Source organism: Clarias gariepinus, chromosome 7, assembly GCF_024256425.1.
Source record: "Clarias gariepinus isolate MV-2021 ecotype Netherlands chromosome 7, CGAR_prim_01v2, whole genome shotgun sequence".
In the NCBI taxonomy this organism is placed as follows: Eukaryota; Metazoa; Chordata; class Actinopteri; order Siluriformes; family Clariidae; genus Clarias; species Clarias gariepinus.
Window position 1 is genome coordinate 30400025 of NC_071106.1, and position 20860 is coordinate 30420884.

At 39.5% G+C, this 20860-nt stretch overlaps 2 protein-coding genes across 2 annotated transcripts in view; one reads left to right on the forward strand and one right to left on the reverse strand.

Moving 5' to 3' along the window:
• The window catches only part of LOC128527694 (uncharacterized), a 111316-nt gene that overhangs the window by 80053 nt on the left and 10403 nt on the right, over positions 1–20860 (forward strand). The window lies entirely within an intron of this gene.
• ap2m1b (adaptor related protein complex 2 subunit mu 1b) lies at positions 4438–19310 on the reverse strand. The gene is made up of 12 exons (XM_053500184.1): positions 19172–19310; positions 15796–15908; positions 12324–12589; positions 9268–9350; positions 9031–9036; positions 8793–8928; positions 8552–8696; positions 6955–7077; positions 6019–6154; positions 5726–5823; positions 5516–5627; positions 4438–4875 (listed from the first exon to the last, which is right to left on the reverse strand). Exons 2-12 carry the CDS (start codon positions 15867–15869, stop codon positions 4741–4743), a joined length of 1314 nt encoding a protein of 437 aa, XP_053356159.1. The 5' UTR covers positions 15870–15908; positions 19172–19310; the 3' UTR covers positions 4438–4740.

The window sequence follows — 20860 nt, forward strand, 5'->3', positions numbered from 1 at the left end:
GAACAGGCCACACTTTGTCATGCAACTGCTTTTCAGCCATCTATTCCATTACTTATGACCCTCCAAAATGTGTGTATTAAAACGGCTGTAACTAGTGAATGGTTAATGTCAAACTTTTGGTGATGATCTTCAGGACACTGTGTGATTGAGAGACCACTTTTAACCTACTATTTTTCTAAATATCTCTGGGAAGAGGTGAACAAAGTGCTACCTGAAAGATTGGGGTGCAAAATGTCACTTTGCCGCTGTTAACATTTACAGTAGAGCCACTAAAAATCACCTTGTCAACATTTTTGCCTTTTAGTGGTCTTCTGTTTTGCAAGTCAACCCCAGACAGAACAGGCTGACATTGGCATTTTAAAGGGCCCACACATTAGGCATGCACACACTGTGCTTCTGAAAAATCCACAGTGCAGAAGAAGGTGAACATTTGGCAACACCATGGTGTCCTTGGCTAAATGGTCCCTGGGCTCTAACTAACCCTGCTAGACTCTTTGACCATTGGAGGGCTGCAGGGGGAAAGCCTGTACTTACTCTCTGCATGGTACCTTAAGTTTCAGTAAAATTATATGCAGAAGTCCAGTATTGAGAAAGAGGAAATCATTAGCCTATGATGGATTTACTTGACATGAATAGAGCTTTGTGTAAGTCCACTTGAATGACCTCCAACTCAAGTCAGAATTCATAAGAGTTCAGAATGCCTTTCTTGGTGTGACGGATGAGTCCTGAATATAAAACAATCATTGCAAAATACCTCAATAGGTTAATTAGCAATTTCAGAATAATGTACAAATTACAAAAAGGAACAGTTTTTAGTTTTAATATTATAAAGATACCTCTTTGTAAGCAAAAAAAAAAAAAAAAGCTGGCTTTTAATCAACCTTCCAAAAATTGCTTTCACAGCACTGAATTAATGTATCCTACGGAATGTTCGAAAGACAAGACAAACACGGCTTTAATGAAGGACACCTGAGAAGCGTACGCATAGCTTGTGGCCTGCATTCTGGCCCAAGGCCGGGGCTTTGGCAACGCTCCAGGTGACTGCGGAACTGGAGGCTGTTTGACCCTGCGCTGTCGTTCACTCTGGGAAAGAGCAGAGAAGAAAAGAAGAGGGAGGTGGAAGAGCAAAGCAGAGAAAGAACAGCAAGACAGCGGCTCCCCTTTCACCAGGCATGAGAGATGAGAGTTTAATTGGCCATCGATCCATCAGGCGGACCGTCCTTTGGCTCCCGTACCCGTTTAACGATTGACCATGACGTCAGCCTAAACAAACACACACAAATGTATATATATATATACACTGCCAAATTATTGGCCTGCATCAAGAAAACTAATGGGATTGCTAAAATTACTGGCATTGGGTTGATCTGTCCAACGCATTATTAAAACGGGGATAAGTAGCAGTAAAGCGTTAACTTTGCAGAAAAACATGGACAGGGAAAAAAAGAAACAAACAAACAACCATGATCTTGGATTACTTCACCTCTTGGTAAAGTTGCGTTGAAAAAAATCCAACAGTAGAATTCACAGCTCTGTTGAATTGTGAAAGTGAGAGCATTTTTTTAAATCACAAAGTGACAAGAATTTACAGGATTGGGACTAACAGCTGTATGGTTTACCCATCATGCATAGTGGTCACTGTATAAACCTCTGGAGGCAGTGTTATGATCAGTGGTTGCTTCAACTGGTCAGATCTAGACTCAGCAATGTTACATGGCAATAAAATAATAAGCAAATAATAAACTTTTTTTTTTTTAATAAGCAAACTTATAACATCCAAATCCAAAAATCCATATTCTATACTGCTTTATCTGCATTCAGGGTGGCAGGGGGCCTGGAGCCTATCCCAGGAGGCTTAGGGCACAAGGCAGGGTGCAGCCTGGACAGGGCACACACACTACAGGCAATTTGGAAACGCCAATTAGCCCAATCTGCATGTCTTTGGACTGTGAGAGAATACCGGACTACCCGGAGGAAACCCTCCTAAGCATGGGGAGAACATGCACACTCCATGCACACAGAGACAGGAATCGAGCCTGGCTGGGAAGCGAACCCGACCCTGGGTGATCATAGTGACATAGCGATTTTTCTTTCCTGATGTTTTCTAGGACTCAAACTGTAAAAGAGTGGTTCTGGGAGAATTAGGTCCAAGGATATCCAAGTGTGACTCTTTTTTTTTTCAGTTTACCTTTGCAGAAACAGCTCCCTCAACTCACTCTTCCCAGTATAAACATATTTCTTAGACCAGGGTTCTCAGTGGTGAATCTGGTGACTCTGATGGGTGCAGACAGTGTAGTCAGGGGGACTGAGATTTTTATTAAATCCCAGTTAATTATGCAGATATATTTGAAAATATAGTTATACCAGTTGTAAGTTTAATGAAATGGCTTCAATTTGAATTACAGTACCTTTAAAACAAGCTAGTTCATAAATAGCCCGGACATAATGACAGCTTTAATAAAAGTGTGCTTCATTAGATTAAAGTTCAGTAATAACTCTATGGATCCAAAAGTCTAAATATCATGTAAAAGTATTTACAGTAAAAGGGTCCCTGACTGGAAAAAGGAACGCCGCTACAGACTAAAGTAAATGAAATGTCAATTAGTGGCTGGACTTAAATCATTAGGGTTGGGAAATAAATATTACACCATGTGACTGATGGCACACATGCGCAACACTTGGTTATTACACAAAAGGTCTATTGTGTAATTTGTACTTTAATTGGATGTCTACTTGAGAATCATTACAAGTATAGAGTAAACACTTACTACACTACTGACTTTCCTGCTTATGCTGTGTTATGTCTAGATCAGAGGCCGGTGCTAGAGTCCAAATCGGATAAGCGTTTTACTCTGAGTAAGCACCGGATCTTCAGTCTGGGCTAGACATCAAGCCTGATCAGCCAGCTGTTCCTGTGTAGGGGCATTGTTTAATTTCTTTCTGCATAAAATAAATCATTTTTATTTTAAAGGGTATGCTTAATATTCAAGTGACAAATTTTTCAGAAAATATGGCAACAAAAGAAACCACACATGTCTCATGATTTTTTTTTTCTTTTCTTTATTAGGACTAACAGGACAATCACAAAGTTACCATATGAGGAGCACACACTGAAGCTGAGGGATCAAACCCTACAGGACCCTCATCATCTCTCAGAAAGGTTAAGAAAAACCTTTTTAAGCAAAGTGTGTAGTGTCTTTTGGATCACTGTAGCTTCAAGACTGCGTTCAGAGAAGGTACTTGGCAGTTTCTAAAGTGAAATGGTAAAACTTTTTTTTCTTTAATAACTCGTGTTATTGAATAGTGTTTGTGAATTCGACTGAGAGGATAAAGTGAGAAAAGCAGAACTCGACCTATTCTACTTTTTAACTGGCCTGAAAGAAATTCCAGAGAATCTTTCCTTGAAATCAGAGCTTTGATTAACTTCCAAATAAATGCCACTACCCCTTTCCTTTCAAACTGCGCTCCTTGCTGTGCCTCCACCACATTTGTGCCATAAAAAAAATTCTCAGAGGGTATGGGAATATGGGAAGATACATATCAGTGCACTGGAGGAATCCCGCTGGCCCGCCGTAAACATCTGGTAAACATCCTAGAACGATTCCTGAGAGATGTTGGGGGACCCTCTGCTTACAGAGGCTCGGTTTCGCTCATACATACACACACACACACACACACACACACACACACATAACCAGCCTGAATAAAATTCTGATACAGACACAAAGCTGAAACATCAGCCTGGCAGGTCATTTCTTACCCCTTTATGGTGTATAGAGTTTGTATACACAAGACACACAGTTGGAGTTACTCTAGCAATAGTACTTTATGTTCATAATTCCTCATTTCTGAGAATTTTGGTCACACAGATAAAAGTGAAACATCAGAGACCCAAGCAGACGACATTTCCTCATTATTATCCATATGAAAAAAACTGTATCGGAGGCAAAGTACTGACAGAGGAGAAGATAAACAAGGATAAGTGATACAAGTTGGGGCAAGAGTGATGACGCGTACAATAAAAAAACTGTCTACAAAATAGGAACAAAAACTTACTAATACATTTGGGGATTGGGGTTTAATAAAAAATAATAAAAAAATTAAAAAAGAGGGAAAAACTCATGGAAAAAAAAGAAGGAAAAAAAGGAAGTATAGTAGTTTAGCTGGCTACACCAGAGCAGGAAGTAGAACCACACAAGCGGGAAATGATCTCGTGAGAAAGAGCGCTGATGAGGCCTGAGAACAGAAGCACAGGTTCACTGCTTATCACTTAACATAAAGAATAAGCCTAAAAATCCTCCATTAATCGAACAGCGAGGGGTTTGGAATGCTTAAAAAGAGGAAGAGAGTGGACCCGATGGGAAAAGGGGCCTCGTCTTATAGCAGGCAAGTAAGTATGCATAATGAAGGTGAAATGCATCTTTTTATATATATATATATATATATATATATATTTATATTTATTATCAAAGATAGCGAAACTTACTTTGAACCTTTTTTTGTTTTCTCCACTAGACATTGTTTCTAAATAACCAATTATTTTTTAAATCCATCTTTTGTTTATTGTCGTCAATGTGAACGCAGGAAAACGGGAAGAGGAGGTGAATGAAGGGAGAGAGAGTGATTAAGGGGGAGCCTCTTTTGCACCTCCTCCAGCGAGGCTCCGCTGACTCATCTCTCCTCGTCTGCGTCCCGCCACGCCCCTCTCCTCTCCTCTGGACCGAACCTGAGGGGCCGCCGTTAGCAGCGGGTCTCGTAAATGCCGCTGCGGCCGATGTAGCGAACCCATTTAATCACATCGTGATCGCTGTAGTTCAGCTTCGGCTCGAACACCTTCAAGTAGCGCACCTTGAGGCCGGATGGCGCGAACGGCACCTGAGCGAGAGAAACCCGAGTTTAGTGTGTGTAGTTTCTCCTCAGAGTGCACGTGAGGAGAAATAAAGTGTTAAAGGAGAAATTATATTACACAGGTAATGTTTAAGAGTATACATGAATCACTTCTTCTTTTAATCACTGTATGATAACTCCATGCGTGTTTCATTATTCCTAAGCACATAAAATAAAAATAAAAAATAATAATGAAAAGAAATTGTAAAAAATACTTTGTTCATTTATGTATAAATAATGGACTGGGGATCAGTGTAAATTGATGATTATAAATAGTCAACAATCAATAATCTTTTAGTACAATCCTCATGAACTCATAAAAAAAAAATCCATTTACACATATTATCTAGAAGGAAAGCACCAAGTCTGATAACAACACAAGGATTCAGATATATATATTTTTTTAAACTGCTGATGTCAACGTGCCTGTTGTGGTTTTGTGTGTGTTTTAAATGTGACAGAACCTCGAGCTTTCCTCGCACTTAAACAGCAGTATTGCAACAACACCTGCTGACATAATAGTTAAATAATTTCATGCTAAAAATTTAGTTGAAACTTTAAAATACTTACTCATAATAAACTAACTTTTGCTGTAAAATGAGTTTAAACACCCAAGAACTAAACTGACCTCAAAGTTCATGGAGATGGGTGGACGAGCCCACTTCTTCTTGTCATTGGTAGGCAGCAGCTCAATCTCTGCACTGATCTGTGACTCCTTCATTCCAGCCATCCTCTTAATCCTACACACACACACAAACACAGTTAAAGTAAACTGAGGAAATCTACCGACTGGGTGTGAACAGGCTGGTACAGGAAGGGCTGTGTGGGTGCGACTCACTTCCACACGATGGCATTTTCACTGGCCTTGTACTTGGCTTTCCCTTTCATGCAGATCACCTGCACGCCACTGGTGTTGAGCGGGGTGGGAATGCGCACCTGAAGACAAACGATGTAAATAACCATATTATACATTTCATTATAAAAATCTGATAATTAATTGCAAGCAGTTGCAATCATAACACCAAACTGGAGGTGAAACAGTAACAAGTTCATCTCAAATACAGGCTTATCAAAAATGCATGTTTGCACAAAATCTGCACAGAAACATTTAAAAACTTAATCTTTAGTCACCTCGATCTTCTGGGCCAGCAGGGACGGTTTGAAGTTGGACTTGATGACGACCTTCACCTCCAGTTTGGTGCGTCCCACTTCTCTTACCAGAGGAATGACACGGAACGGCAGGATGATGTCCTTAGTGGTGCGATACCTACAGGAAGGGCGCACACTCAGCATGTTAAAACCACTCAGTGCACACAATGACTTACTGTGAATCACAGCTACAGTACACTGAAGATTCAACTCAAATTTTTCGCCAATTTCTATTTGATTATATATTAGCACTAATATTTATGGACCAATTTGTCACAAACAGCTCCATTTCTTACAGGTTCTGAAGTTTCCAAAAAGTATTTAATAAAACTGAAATGCAGTGTATCTTGTGTTGTTGATCGTTTAAACATCATATCTCGTACAAATAAGCGGTTAAGGCATTGGACTACGGTTCGGATGGTCCCAGGTTTAAATCCCACAACCACCAAGTTGTCCCTCTTGTGGCCCTTGAGCAAGACGCTTAACCCTCATCTGCTCAGATGTATAATGATAAAAATGTAAGTCCCTTCGGATAAGGACGTCTGCCTAAATGTAATGAACTGTACAAATCAATCTTTTCTTCCCCCTGCCGATCTTCTGCTTGCCACTCCAATCCAGTAGGTGGCAGTATTGCACCAACCACCGATACACGTAAAAAGAGACGCAGCTGCAGCATTACTCTCGCAAAAAAGAAGAATTTTGCATCTTATGCTCAAGTTGTGAAAATCAATTTCAGACTGTGTAACCGTTTTAAAATGATTTATTTCATCAAACTAGTGCGAGTCGATATTCAACTGAAATCTGATCTGTAAATTTAATGAATCAAACCGACCAACAAGAGTCGATTAAGTCACACAGCCAAGCTCCAACAGTGCTGTCTAAACATATGGTGTGTGAAACACAAAAACACATACAAACCTCATGAGCTCGTACTCTCCATCCGGTGGGATAAAGCTGATGCTGCGCTCAGAGTCAAACTTGCTGAGTCGCACGCACTGGTGGAAGGTGCAGTCGTCGATGGCTATAGACTGTTTCCCACTACTGCAAAGCATACACACGAGACACACACACACAGAATATCAAACATTACAACTCTCAGAACAGAAGCTGTACCGCTTAAGGCAGGAAGTACGTCCGGCATTTGGAGAACACTGGAAACATTCAGATGCTCTTTCAGGCTCGAGATCAGGACCAATACACGATGACTTTAAATGACATGACACAAACACACCTGAGGCTTTAGAAACTAATACAGGAGAAGCTGTAGATGGATGACTGGGTGAGGAGCGAGAGGTATACTACCTGCCTCCTAACTCTGGACTGCAGTCCAGCAGAAAAAAAGAAAACAAAATAAGCAAATTACAAAATAAAAAAGCTGAACATAAAAAAAGCACAAACTTTATTAAAAACAAAAATGGAGAAAAAGGACAAAATCAAACTTATTACAGAACAGCCCACAAGTCTGAGTGTTGTTGGTACTGATGGCATCATAAGTATTTTAATTTCTACCATTTCTAATTGGGTGAAAAATTAATAAATAAATAAATAAATACACAAGTGATAGATTGCTCACTTCACTGTAGGCCTGCTTAGTCTTTCTGGGAAAAAGAAATTACTCTTTTCTTACTCTATGTTATGACCCCCCCAATTTTTTTTATTCTTTATTGTATCTTTGCTCGGAAAGGATTAGCATGCACTATGATTTCTGCAATTTCTGAAAAACAACTTCTATTGCAATGATAAGTCAGGAGAGAGAAAGAGAGCAAGCAATACAGCACACTCTCTTACCCCTTTTTTACCAAAGTGAATCAGGTGCTAACTCATGTCCGGTGCTAATGCCGGTTCAATAGCGAACCTCCTTTGTTTTCCATGGGCTAGAGAGTCACGTCATTAAGTAAGTAAATAAATAAACAACATAAAAATAAAACATGCAAGTGACAAGCAAAACAACAACGACAAACTTTAATGTGGCTTTTGTGTGGCTCAGCTCTCCAGAGTCTACTTTGGGATCAAACCATCATTACTACAAGGCACTTGAGCTGCCTATTAAATTTATTTTATTTTGTTTAAAGATGGCAGTCACAAACTTTTAGTTGGTCGTGATATTCCCCTAAAAACCCAAACAGTTGTTTTTTCTGAGGGCTGGTTTGAAATTGGGCATCGACTCACAACTAGCTCTGGAAATGCCTTGGTGGAAAAAGGGGCATCTGTGGGCGACACCAATTCATTATCAACTCCAGTCTACAATACCCATCGTACAGTTCTCCTCAACATTAGACCAGAGGATACTCTGATGTGTAAAATCCTTAACTGTTGGCTATAAAAGTCTGGTAAATACACTTAATCGGTGGTAAATAGAACAGAATATAACGACACTCTAACTCTAACATTACACCGCTCAAGCCTTGGCTTGTTTTTTTACGTATAGTTTTTTGTTCTAAGGTCACGGAGATCTAATTAACAAAGAACCCCATTTAATTTAGTTTACTCTAACCCAGTTCAGTCTCAGTCTCACCTCTTGCCTGCGTCGTCAGTAGTGCCCCCTTTGCCCTGCTTGTCGATGACGATCTTGTCATTCATGCCAAACTTGCACTCGGGCATTCCGCTCAGGTAGCTCTTCATAACCACACGGCCTGAGACGTGGGCACTAAGCACCTGGCCTAAACACACACAAACACACACATTGGCAAACATAATACTCCAATCACCAAATACATCAATTAAACCTCCCGGTTGAGTTGAGCAACAGAACTTACCCTGGGGTGACATGAGCAGGTTCACACTCTCCAGGACATCCAGGAAAAGCTCGTTGCGACGGTACTTGATGCCCTCGCGCCTCCACCCGATCTGCCCGGTCACCTGACTGGTGATCTGAGACTGCTCCTCTTTAGTCTGGAAGCAGATGCAAAAGGAGATGAAGTTAAATCAACTGTGGGAAGAATTGGAAAAACCATTTTAGAGTGTCATTAACTCTTATCAGCAGGGTGTACTTACGTGATGCTAGAAGGGCAAATTGTCAAACCAGGCGATGGAGCATGGAAAGGAAACAGAAAATATAACAGATTAGTCAGTGTGCAGTGACTCACGTAATTCACTAGCCTTTATAACATCTACATTAAGGATAGAACTACTGCAAAATTTCACCAAGCTCAAGAGTCAGTAGAGCAGACTAAGAACAAGTTTAAAAAAAAAAACCATTTCTCTGTTTACCTCATAGTAATAACTACTAACCTGGCTCTTGATGCCCTGCTGAGTGATGAAGGTCTTCAGTGCTCCGGTCTCAGAGTTTTGTGGGTAACCAAAGTCCAGGATCTCTATAATAAGGGGAATGAACCAAAGAGACAACACTCATTCATTACAAGCACAAAGACTCAACTCCTGTCACAAGCACTTAAGCATTTTCTTTACTTGACATTAATGTGATATTCCAGAATATATGATGCTACAAATTTTTACTATGTTAAAATTATTCTCCCGACCCCTTTCCAAATCTTTATGGCCTGGTGTGGTTTTGGTTTTTACCCGCTCCCTTGGCTGAGAAGAAACCTCACACATGAATGGTCTCAGGATGCTTTACTGTTGGCATGACACAGGACTGAACGCAGCGTTTACCTTTAAGACAGGCAGCAAAAAAACAACCTTTACCTAATAGGTACAGGGATTGGGTTGCTGAGGACTGGGGTAGTGTCACTTTCTCTGATAAATACCGTATTGTTTGGGGCATCCAGAAAAAAGCTTGTCCGGAGAAGAAAAGCCGAGAGCTACCCTCGGTCCTGTGTCATGCCAACAGTAAAGCATTCTGAGACCAGTCCTGTGTGGGGTTGATCATTAACCATGGGAGTGGGCTCACTCACAATTTTGCCTAAGAACACTGCCATGAATAAAAAATTAAGTTAAAAAAAAACATCCTCCGAAATCAACTTCTCTGAACCATTCAAGAACAGTTTGGTGATGAACAATGACTGTTCCAGCATAATGGAGCACCTTGCCATGAGGGAAAAGTGATAACGAGGTGATAACTAAGTGGCTCTGGGAACAAAGCATTAAACATCCATAGTCAGGAAGCCCCAGACCATAATCCTATTGAGAACTCGGTCAATCCACAAGAGGCGGGTGGACAAACAAAAACCCCAAATTCTGACAAAATACAAGCACTGATCATGTAAGAAAGGGCTGCCATCGGTCAGGGGGTGGCCCAGAAGTTGACCGACAGCAGGCCAGAGGGAATAGCAGAGGTCTTGAAAAGAAAGGGTCAACACTGCAAATACTCTTTGCAATTTAATGTAATTGTCAAAAAAAACAAATCCCTGGACATTATGAAATGCTTGTAATTATACTCCAGTATACCAGAGTAACTTCTGACGATAAGATCTAAAAACAATGACGAAGCAGACTTTGGGAAATTTATATTTGACATTCTAAAAATTTTGGGCCACGGGTGTACACAGGACTCGTAACACTTGCAGTGGCAGCGCTGCCCCCTTAAAGTTCGACGAGGGAATGCTACTTTAATACTTTATGTATTATTAAAAATAATAATAATTTATTAGAAATTAAAATAATTATAAAATAAATGAATTCATTTAGTCACAATATTCTGTATATTCTTAATATAATTTATTTACAATAAAAAAAAAATTCTAAACTGTATTACGTGCATTTGTGTTCATGTACTTGGGGCGCCGGGCAAACGTGTGTCTATGTAGGCACGTAAATATTTTAAAAGCATGTGATTTGAAGCTGAGCTCTAATTGGATTTTTTAAAATCATCTTTGGGGAATGGCACTGGTTTTAAATATTTGGGCTCATGTGATTGGACCATTTTCGACGAGTCTTAACGGCCAGCAGATTAATTAGTTGATGTATTGAATAATGATTGACGTGGAAGCCAGCTAAATATGAGAGAAAATTTTATAATTTCTTTGCTAAAACACCCCTTCGCAAGGCAATCGGACGAAGAAAGGATAAACGTTAAAGAGCTTGGACCTGATCGACCGGATCTTCTAATTAAGCAGCAGTCAAGTGATCACGGCTGAGCTTACACTCTGTGCTTTTTCAGCACTTCTTATAGCTATTTACACGCGATTATTAAAAAACACTTTTCCTTACTTTAGAGCCCTTAAAGTAAATAAAAGCTATTAAACATCAAAAATATTTAACAATGAAATGATTATAATATTTCACGTAATTGTCAAAAGGTTTATTGCTCAGTCTTAGGACAATTCTAGTATAATTCACTGTAACTTTCGATATGCTCTCAGTGTATCCGTGTAACAGTTAGAATCAACACGACAGATTTAATTAACTAATACAGTAAATTATATCCCCATTAACATTGTACATGTCTGTTCATACAGTCGTATAGATTTTAATTTTAAAGTGTGTGTGTGCATGTCTGAGTCATTCACCTTCTCATAAAAAAATAAAAACGTAAGTGTATATATGTATATACTTTCGGCTAAACAGCGGAAAACAATGATTTGACACGTGCACATACAGCAAACGCAGTGTAATCTGAATGCAGGGATATACATGTGAGTAAATCGGCATTATTCAGAAATGAGATTGCGTGTGTTTATGAATTGAGATCATTTTTTTTTCTGATTAGCCGTGGAGCCCTAATGGTTACCCCGCCTACCCCCACAAAGAAGACGCTGCTGCAGTAGACACTTAGTTTGTCAACACTTAATTAATGATGAGGTCGACTAGGTACGCCAGGATATTTGGCGCTGTGTCTGCTCCCCGAAACAAAGAGAGTCCTGTTAGGACAGCAGCACAAAGACAGCTGTTTACTTTGGACAAATTTCAAGGAACACTGGAAGTGTCCTGCTCTGAGAAGGCAACTCCATTACTCTGCATTCCCGAAAAACAAAAGCAGAAACTAACTGTGTGCCAAACTGTCTCTCTGATACAATACCATGATAATATTTTGTTAACCTTGTCAAAGAACTTGCAAGTTTGATATTGAAATCTCATCTTTACCATCTTTAATATTGACGCTGGATCCCGGGCTGTGTGAAGACGCTGCCCTGTCTGCGCAGTATTTTCTTTAGGTTTTGATTTTCTTATATACACAAGTCATAAAAATCAAAACCTAAAAAAACCACAGCACGACAGACACTCCAGCTGCTGCTTGTGGGAATAAGTGATCTCCTGAAATACTGGGGAGGAGGGGGTGTTAAGAGTTAGGGGCAATATTCTGGACCAGGAAAAGAGACTCAACCCATAACAAAAAACATTAACCAACTGGTTATATTACACAGAGAGATATATGTCGGTGTGTTTACCATCTAACAGCTCGTAGATCAACACAAAGTTGTTTTTGATGTTCTCCTCGCTGATCTTGCCGAAGTACGCGGTCATCACGTCGCACATCTTGTAGAGGAACTCGAACACCATGGCGGCGTTGACATTCTGCTTGGTCACTGCGGCCAGCCAGATGTTGGAGCGCTTGACGTGGAAGAAGCTGGTGCGGGCGATGTTGGTGACAGGCGAGCGGACCTGCTGGCGTGCGTGGATCACGTTAACCCGGAACGCATCCACCGCATTTCTCCTGCAAGAGATGGGCGCGTCATGATTCACACGGTGAAGAGGCTGAGCGACTCGGTGAAAAAGGCCACAGAAAGCGAGAGAAGCGCTCTCTGAAGACGTGGCATGGCAGATATTACAACACAGGTCAGGTGCAGTAACGCTCATTGTTTAATTGTTCTCTGAGACTTTAGTAGCAGCTTCTAATTCTATGAAATAAAGCAGCCACGGTGCTCTGTTGTTAGCTACACGACTACATGTAACTTCTCTTCAAGCTAGACAGGCAAACGTTTTAGACCGCTAATGTTAGATGACTAATTTTCATGCAGCAGATATATTTTTAGAGACTACGGTGTGCAGCATCAGAGATCCAACCTACTGAACCCTCCTGTACATCTACCCATATGTTAATCAGAGTGGAATTTAACTTTCTGCACTAAACATGCATTACTTTGGATTAAATATCAAAGACAAAAGTATTTTATTTAATACCAGTGGTTTTCATCTCTAAACCTGACTTGAGAAACAGACTGAAAGGCGATCATCAGGCTGCTGCATGTCTGTGAATGTCTTCCTTAAAAAAAAACAGGTGTTCTGACAAATCTTTGTACACGAAAGAGTGTTTCGTTCTTATTGTTTACTTTGTTTTACTCTTCACATATGGGTAGATGGAGGGAAGTGTTAGTTCGTCAAGATCTCAGAACTGTGAAATTAATAGAAATTTCAAATAAATCAAAATATTGTGTTAAAGGTCATATGTATTTATTGCTTATTGTATGTAGAAGACCAGTTTTTTTGCTACCACTGCAAGTATATTTTAGACCTGTGACAAACGCTAGACGGTTAACAATTAGCAAGTTTACACTTTTTCTAGAACCTGCAAGACATGCTAAAGTGTTTTAGTACTTTCATATCTAACCTCTTGAGATGCAATGTCCTCATTAAAGACATGATTTCTACCAAGTATCCTTATATGAGCCTCATATGAGAATTATTACATAACTCTCCTCATTTTACTGTTGTACATAATTCTAGGTATAATTGTTTTCCAAACTTTTTTGTCTGAAGATATTGATTATGTTCACAGTCATCAGGTGCTAACAAAAAGAAACAGTGAAGAGAAAACACAAGGTTTACAACAGTAGTCGTGTTTAAACCTAACGCTATCACACCTTGACACATGCATAAAGCCAACACACTTTATCCAACTGTCCAAAAGATTTTCTTCAAGTCACATTTTCTTTCAAGTCCTTTAATTCAAAGCAGCAATAACAGACTTCCTAACATCAACACAGATTTTACATTTAGTCATTTGGCAGACACTTTCATCCAGAGCGACTTACAAAAGTGCTTTGAAGTTTCCGTCATTGGATAGATACTTACACTGGGTTACTAACCAAGTGCCATCAGTCAAGAAAGTTGGGAAGGTCCCCCCCTCCCCATTTCATTTCTTCTACTCCTCTCGTCCACAACCTAATGATGCTGAGGTGTAGAAGCCAACAGTATGGGTGAATCCCAATTCTACCCCTTACCCCTACACTTAGCCCTACCCCTCCGTTTGGCGCGTTCACGTGAAGGGGTAGGGGTGTCTCATTTCTCCTTTGGTTGGAGGGGTAGGGGTAAGGGGAAGGGCCAGATAGCCCTCGAAACGAAGATTTTTCGGGACCTCACTTCAAACGAAGGGCTAACGAAATTTTCAAGATGGCCGCTCACTCGAGCAAGCAGACCTGTAAAATTTAACGATTTTTTGCCATTAATAAGGATTTTTATGACAAGTTTTTATTATATGTATATTAATTTTAGTCTTGTGTTTGTGTTTATGGTGATGTTTTGTAAAAAAACGTTTGCAAAAAAACCGCTAAAGTTTGCTAGCGGATAGCGCCGATTGCGCAATATTACAAAAATATATTTTTATGTCATATACACTTTACTACATGCTACAAACAAATATAAAAGTTCAGTAGCACGGCAGTTTTCCGAGCTTTTGATAACGCATTGTTTGTTTTGCTTACGGCCATACTGTATGTGTACATGTAAATGAACGGATACGTATGATGACGTATAACAGTGTTGTAGTGGTGTCCCATTTCTTAGGGGAAATATTTTAACCCTTCCCCTTTCCACTTCGTTTTAAGGGACAAGGGGAAGGGGCGAGGGGTAGGGGAAGGGGTAAGGGGTAGAATTGGGATTGGGCTTAAGTCTATACTAATGTAAATAAAAACTCGCTTTCTGGAGCAGCAGGAAAGGCAGCTATGTTCATTGTGTTTAGATAAGAATGTGTTCTGCTTTCAGACGCCCCCCCACACACACACTCCCATTAGGTAAGATGCTGCGGCAGGCTAATTCATGTTCTCACACACTTTGCTGAACAGCGCCATCTGCCAAAACCCAGACTGGTAGACATTTATAAGAAGAGCTAAGATTCATAAGATTTTTGTACCAAACATACAAATCCTTATAACACTTACTTCAAGCCTTCCTATATTTATCAATGATCTGTGTAAATTCTTTTATAATGACAAAGCACGCACTCCAAGAATTTAACTTGGCTAATGTCATTTACAAGAAAATAAATCCCAAAGCCATTTCTAAACTCAATAATTCATATAAACAATATGAAAACAATTCATAATCATAAATTCATAAATGTGTCACACATGAACATCACTCCCTCCTCCTCTATTCTGCTGTACCTGGAGGTTAGAGTCACTAACACTCCCACCTGCTCCTGTATTAAATGTTTTTCCATAAACTCTGATACAGAGCATCATTAAATACTGTTCATGCACGATGTAGACACAAACGCGCCGCACACCCTTGAAGTCCGAGACAGCCAAAAGCAATTTTACAAAACCACTGTCTCCATAGCAACCTTGCCCTGAACACTGTCTGGGACTTTTTGTCATAATATTATGATGTCCAAACTGTTTTTTTTTTCTTCAATAAATATAAATGTTTCTGGGGACACTCTGATTAAAAAAAGTGTATGAACTCTCTCTGTTTTTGCTGATATTGAGGTGTGCATGACGTTATCTTCCATCCATGCTGCGGCTCTCAAATTTCTCAAATCACGACTCGCCTGCTGTGGAGAGACATCGTTACCATGCTGTTGATGCTGTAATGGAAATTATTCTAGCAATTACATCGACTATTTAAGCCAAAAAGCCCATCCTCTTCCTGTTTATATCGTCATCCGAGGTGTAGTTGAGAAATTGGCTGATTGGTGCTCACCCTATGTCATCTCGGTAGACGCGCGAGATTAGCACCTCGCCCTTGTGGTTGTAGATGAAAAGTCCTCCGATCATGGTGAGCACTTTCAATGTTTACAGGCCATAGTAAGGAATCTGGAGAGGGAACAAGATTAAAGAGAAATTAATGTGATAGAAAAACACAAACACATTGAAGTTACACCAAAGGAGGACGTACTGTGCTACACTGAACTGTAATGCGGAGATTTAATTCCACATGATGATTTGCATGTGTATGGAACAGACAACGCTCAGCAGGGAAGTTTTTTTTTAGAGGTTGTATACCTGGGTGGAGTATTAATGCAAATATGACACAAAGGTTACCCTCATACTCTATTCCCTAAGGCTGAGCAAGTTTACGCTGTTGTAATTATAATAATAATTCATCAGTTTCAGCTCAGGATCTCTGCCACTAATGCATCACTAAACAGCCAAAGAAACTTGCAACACGAGAAGATTCTGTACGAGAGACACAGAGAGAAACAAAGTGCCAACAATTTTGTTTCAGGGTGTGTACATCTGAAATAATTTTCTTCACTGGCCAAAAATACAACTAATAGCAAATGGGGTTTATATATAAAAGAAAAATGTTAAGGAAGAAATAGGCTGTGTTTACATGGATCTAAATATTCCACTATTAATCAGAAAGAAAAAAAACAAAAAAATAAAATTAATTAATTAACCAGGTCCATTAGAACAGTCGGGCCAATTTTTTTTTTTTTTTACACCTATTAATTCGACGCGATGAGTTTTGTCTCATTAAAATCCATATATTCTTTTAACACATGTAACATTCTGTAAGGTAAAGAGTTTCCGGGAGGGACGTTTGGCATTTGTGATGAACTGTTAGAGTCCTCCTGTTCTCTTCTACTTTTTAAATATAAAGAAGCAAAAAGAACTTCTGATTTTGCTGATTAATAATGAAGAAAAGCAGAAAAACAAATACTGTTCGCATGACATGATGTTGGTCTATCATGGTCATGTTTTTCTAATGAATGACATAAATCGTCAGTTTCCAGGTCACATTGACAAAATCCTGTCTAGGTGGTTTTGAAAACCAGCCATAAGATTAAAAGCACTGACAGGTGAAGTGAATAGCAAGTATCTGGAGAAAAACAAAAAAAACAAAAAAAAAAAAAACAAGCTGGGTCTCCCAAAAAAATCTCTAAAACAGCAGGACTTATGGGGTGTATGCGGAGGTTAGTACCTACCAAAAGAAAGGACAACAAGTGAACTTATAACAATCATGAGCATCCAAGACTCATTAATCTGCATGACATGCAAAGCCTAGACTCTTGCTCAGAGTGCCATGGGCATATGTAAATGTCAAAACTAAAAACTAGACCATGGAGCAACGGACGAAAATGTCCTGGTTTGATAAACCACATTCTCTCTTACATCATGTGGATGGTTGAGTGCATGTGCCCCAATTACCTGGTGGTTCCAGGATGCATTATGGGAAGAAAGCATGTCGGTAAGGACAGTGTGATGCTCAAGGAAAAACTCCCCAAAATGGCATCTCCTCTCACCACCCAATACATTATCATGATAGGTAGGTGCTGATTTGGTTATCCTCATAAATATTATTTTTAAACACAAAGTAATACTTTTAATGTGCACATTTTTTGATAATGTTACGCCATAAAAATGCGTTACTGTTGCACCACTCTGAGGTTTCTGTGCTCAGCATAGAATCGTTTATATTGCTTATATCTATAATTTTCACACCCCCACCCAATCTTTATAATCTAGCAAGATGGTTGGAGAAAAGAAAAAAAGAAAGAAAGAAAAAAAAAAAAAAAAAATATGTTTCTAGCTAGATAAAACTCTGATTCAATGCTTTGAGAATGCAAACAAATATCTTATGAAATCAGCATCCATGTAAAGTTTTACTGAAATCAGACTGAAGAAGCATCGTTCATGTAGCTACTGAAACATTTTCAGGAAGATACACGGAGTCACATGTGTTTAGAAATTGTATTGCTAAACCTCCAACAAAAGTAAGTAGTAAGTAGAATTTTAATACAAAATTCTCTCTCTCACACACAAATTAAGATGAAAGTGAAAAACCACTGCAGGATTCCGTTAAAATCTACACTCCTGTGAGTGTGTGTGTGTGAGAGAGAGATCTCTAAGCCTCTCCTCTAAAACACAGGATTCAAAATACACTTTTAAATTGCAAACTAGAAGAGGAGTAGGGATCAAGGCAAGACAACACACACACACACACACACCTTAAAGATGTGGTACATCAATAATTTTATAATGTGAGCATCTTGATGCAGCAGTGCACTTGAAGAATGCACTGACCTTGAACAGATCTTACTGAAAAACTAAAAAAAAAAAAAATCCATCTTCAAGAGCTGATTACAGACAGGGAATCAATAGCTCATATTTGTAATTAAATCCAGACATGTTTCATGAATTTATCACGACTGAGTAGATTGTTTCTGTGCAAATACATCCATTTAGGACAGTGACAGAAGAGACAAATAAATAAAATGAGTCAGATTATTGAACATGATTAGATTTTATAGGCTCAAGGGTCAAAGCTTATATACTGTGTATAAGGATACAGAAAAGATCATTCACTCACAATCAGGATTTTGTAATATAAAAAACAATTATTTGATTCGATGGATAATAATTAATAGTAATCTATACATTTAATGGAAAAAAATGGGGAAAATGTCATCATATTTCACTAAGCTGCAGCATCCAATATGTCTGCGGTTAAAACCGGCCTTTCTGGGGCTTCGTTCCCAATTGACATTTAGTCTGCTTGATAGCGCCTAGAAACTGAACATGTGTAGTGCACTTGTGTTCAAAAACTGTGCTGTTTAGGACACAGCCCAAGAAAAAATGTGTACTTCCCAAAAATAACGACTAAACAATGATAAACTACGTCCAATGTTATTATTCATAATTACTATTATTATTATTATTTACAATTGTCTAAAATATATCTGGGAAAATTTTATATAAATAAATTAAACCAGATACCCGGGGTCGAGATTTGATAAAAAAATGTCCGCCGAGCCCGGAAAAAAATATCTGACCAGCACTGCAGGGCGAATGGCTAGCTGCCTAGCAACATCACGATTGACGTTTATTAGACAATAATGCTATATTTCTTGAATATCGAACATAAACTATAAATATATATGTTACTATATAGGTTTGGGTTATCCAAAGTTAAACACTGTCAACGCAAACTAACCCAACATAAGCGTTTTAAAGACTAGCTAATGTTACTAGCCGAGGCTAGGCTCGGTTAGTTTGAATTGAAATTCTGTCACGACACTCTTTCAGCACCTTATCATCCCCCCAAAAAGCCAAAAACGACTCTTAAAACTTACCAACTGATTATCTGACTTGCCACAAAATCGCCCCGATGCCGCCCAATAAGCCGTCGCTGCAAAGCCCTGTGTGTTATTCAGCGCGCTCTGTAAGACTCCAGCGGTCACTGATCAGTCAGATCATTCTATTCAAGATGGCGACCGCTCCCTCTTTCCAAGCAGCGGTATTTTTTATTTTACACACCCGTATTTTCATGCAATACACATACTGCTCCATCATTGGCTGTATGGACAGGGCTTACAAGCCGTCAGGATTCTATTGGAGAAGGCGGGTAATAATACCCAATCATAGAGAAGGGGGCGGGATCAGTCGGAATATGGATGTGAGGAGAAACGCCTTGTGTCAGCTGACTTGCTGTATGATGACGTAACGTCCAACAGAGCAGGAATACAAAAAATGTTATCAGGTTTTTGGATTTATGTGATATATTTCTGAGTTTCTCACAGAAAATCAATGCTTGAATTTGTGTTTTAGGGGTATTTTATGTGAAAAGAACACTGAGGTGGAGTTTTGACAAAGCAGTGCTTTAAATATGCATATACACACAAATATAAATAAAAAAATAAAAGAGAAGTTCTGCTTGTGCCTGCGGGCATCAGGCACCGAGTGGTGGTGGCACAGCCAGGCAGTGGGCAGCGTCATCATCAACTTTTATGTCATAATGTGAGCATGCCACAGGCAAGCACCCAGTGTATGTACTGTATACTGTACTGTACATACATATTTAACTGTTACAGTAAGTGGCCAGTGTGGCGGGTGTCCCTCACCGTGTAACATTATTCAGTGTCATGGAATGAAACAGCAGACAGCATCATCGCCTTTTATGTCATACTACGATAAGATATCTGCCGAAACATTGGAGCAGCGTGAGGAAAGGCCTACCATGGGCCATCATGTATGCGCACAATCACATCCAGAGGTAATTGGTAACTGGCATGTTTTTGGGAGATGGCGGGAAACCCGAGAACCTGGAAGAAAGCCTATCCAAATTTGCAGAGAAGATACAAAGCTCAACAGAGAGCCCAGGATCAAACTGGAAACCCTGGACCCTGTGGTTTGGCAATGTTACTAATATGTATGCGAGTGCATATACTTTCCCTGGCCTCCCAAAAAATCGCCTCTTCAAATTCAAAGGGTCAAATTATCAGTAATCATCAAGCACAGAAAACAGTGAAGGGGATCTAAAATTACTGGAACTAAGAAATTAGGAAATGCAAAGCCAAAACTTAATTAAACCCAGTAGGGAAAAAAATGAAAAAATATGGTCAGAAAAAATATCATGAAAATGATGAAAAGAAATGACTTAAACCCCTATCACCCGGAGATCGCAAGTTTGGTTCCCGGGTGATGCTGTAACCTCTCACAGGCGGAGGTCTAGAAAGAGCAGAGCCGAGCTCTCTTAAAGGGGAGGGGTGAGAGCTACTTAGCGAGTGGTTCGAAAATGAGCAGTTAGAAAAGATGTGTCGGCTGGTGTCACGTGGTTCGGAGGAAACACGTGATAGTCCTCGGCCCTTCCAACTGAGTTTTTTACAAGCCGTCAGGATTTTACAAGCCGTCAGGATTCTATTGGAGAAGGCGGGTAATGTTTAACAATGAAAAAAAAGCTATGTTCAACAGTGAAAGTAAGGGCATTTCCACACATACAATGTGATGAGAACTCTGGGACTGGGACTAAACAGCTGTGTGGC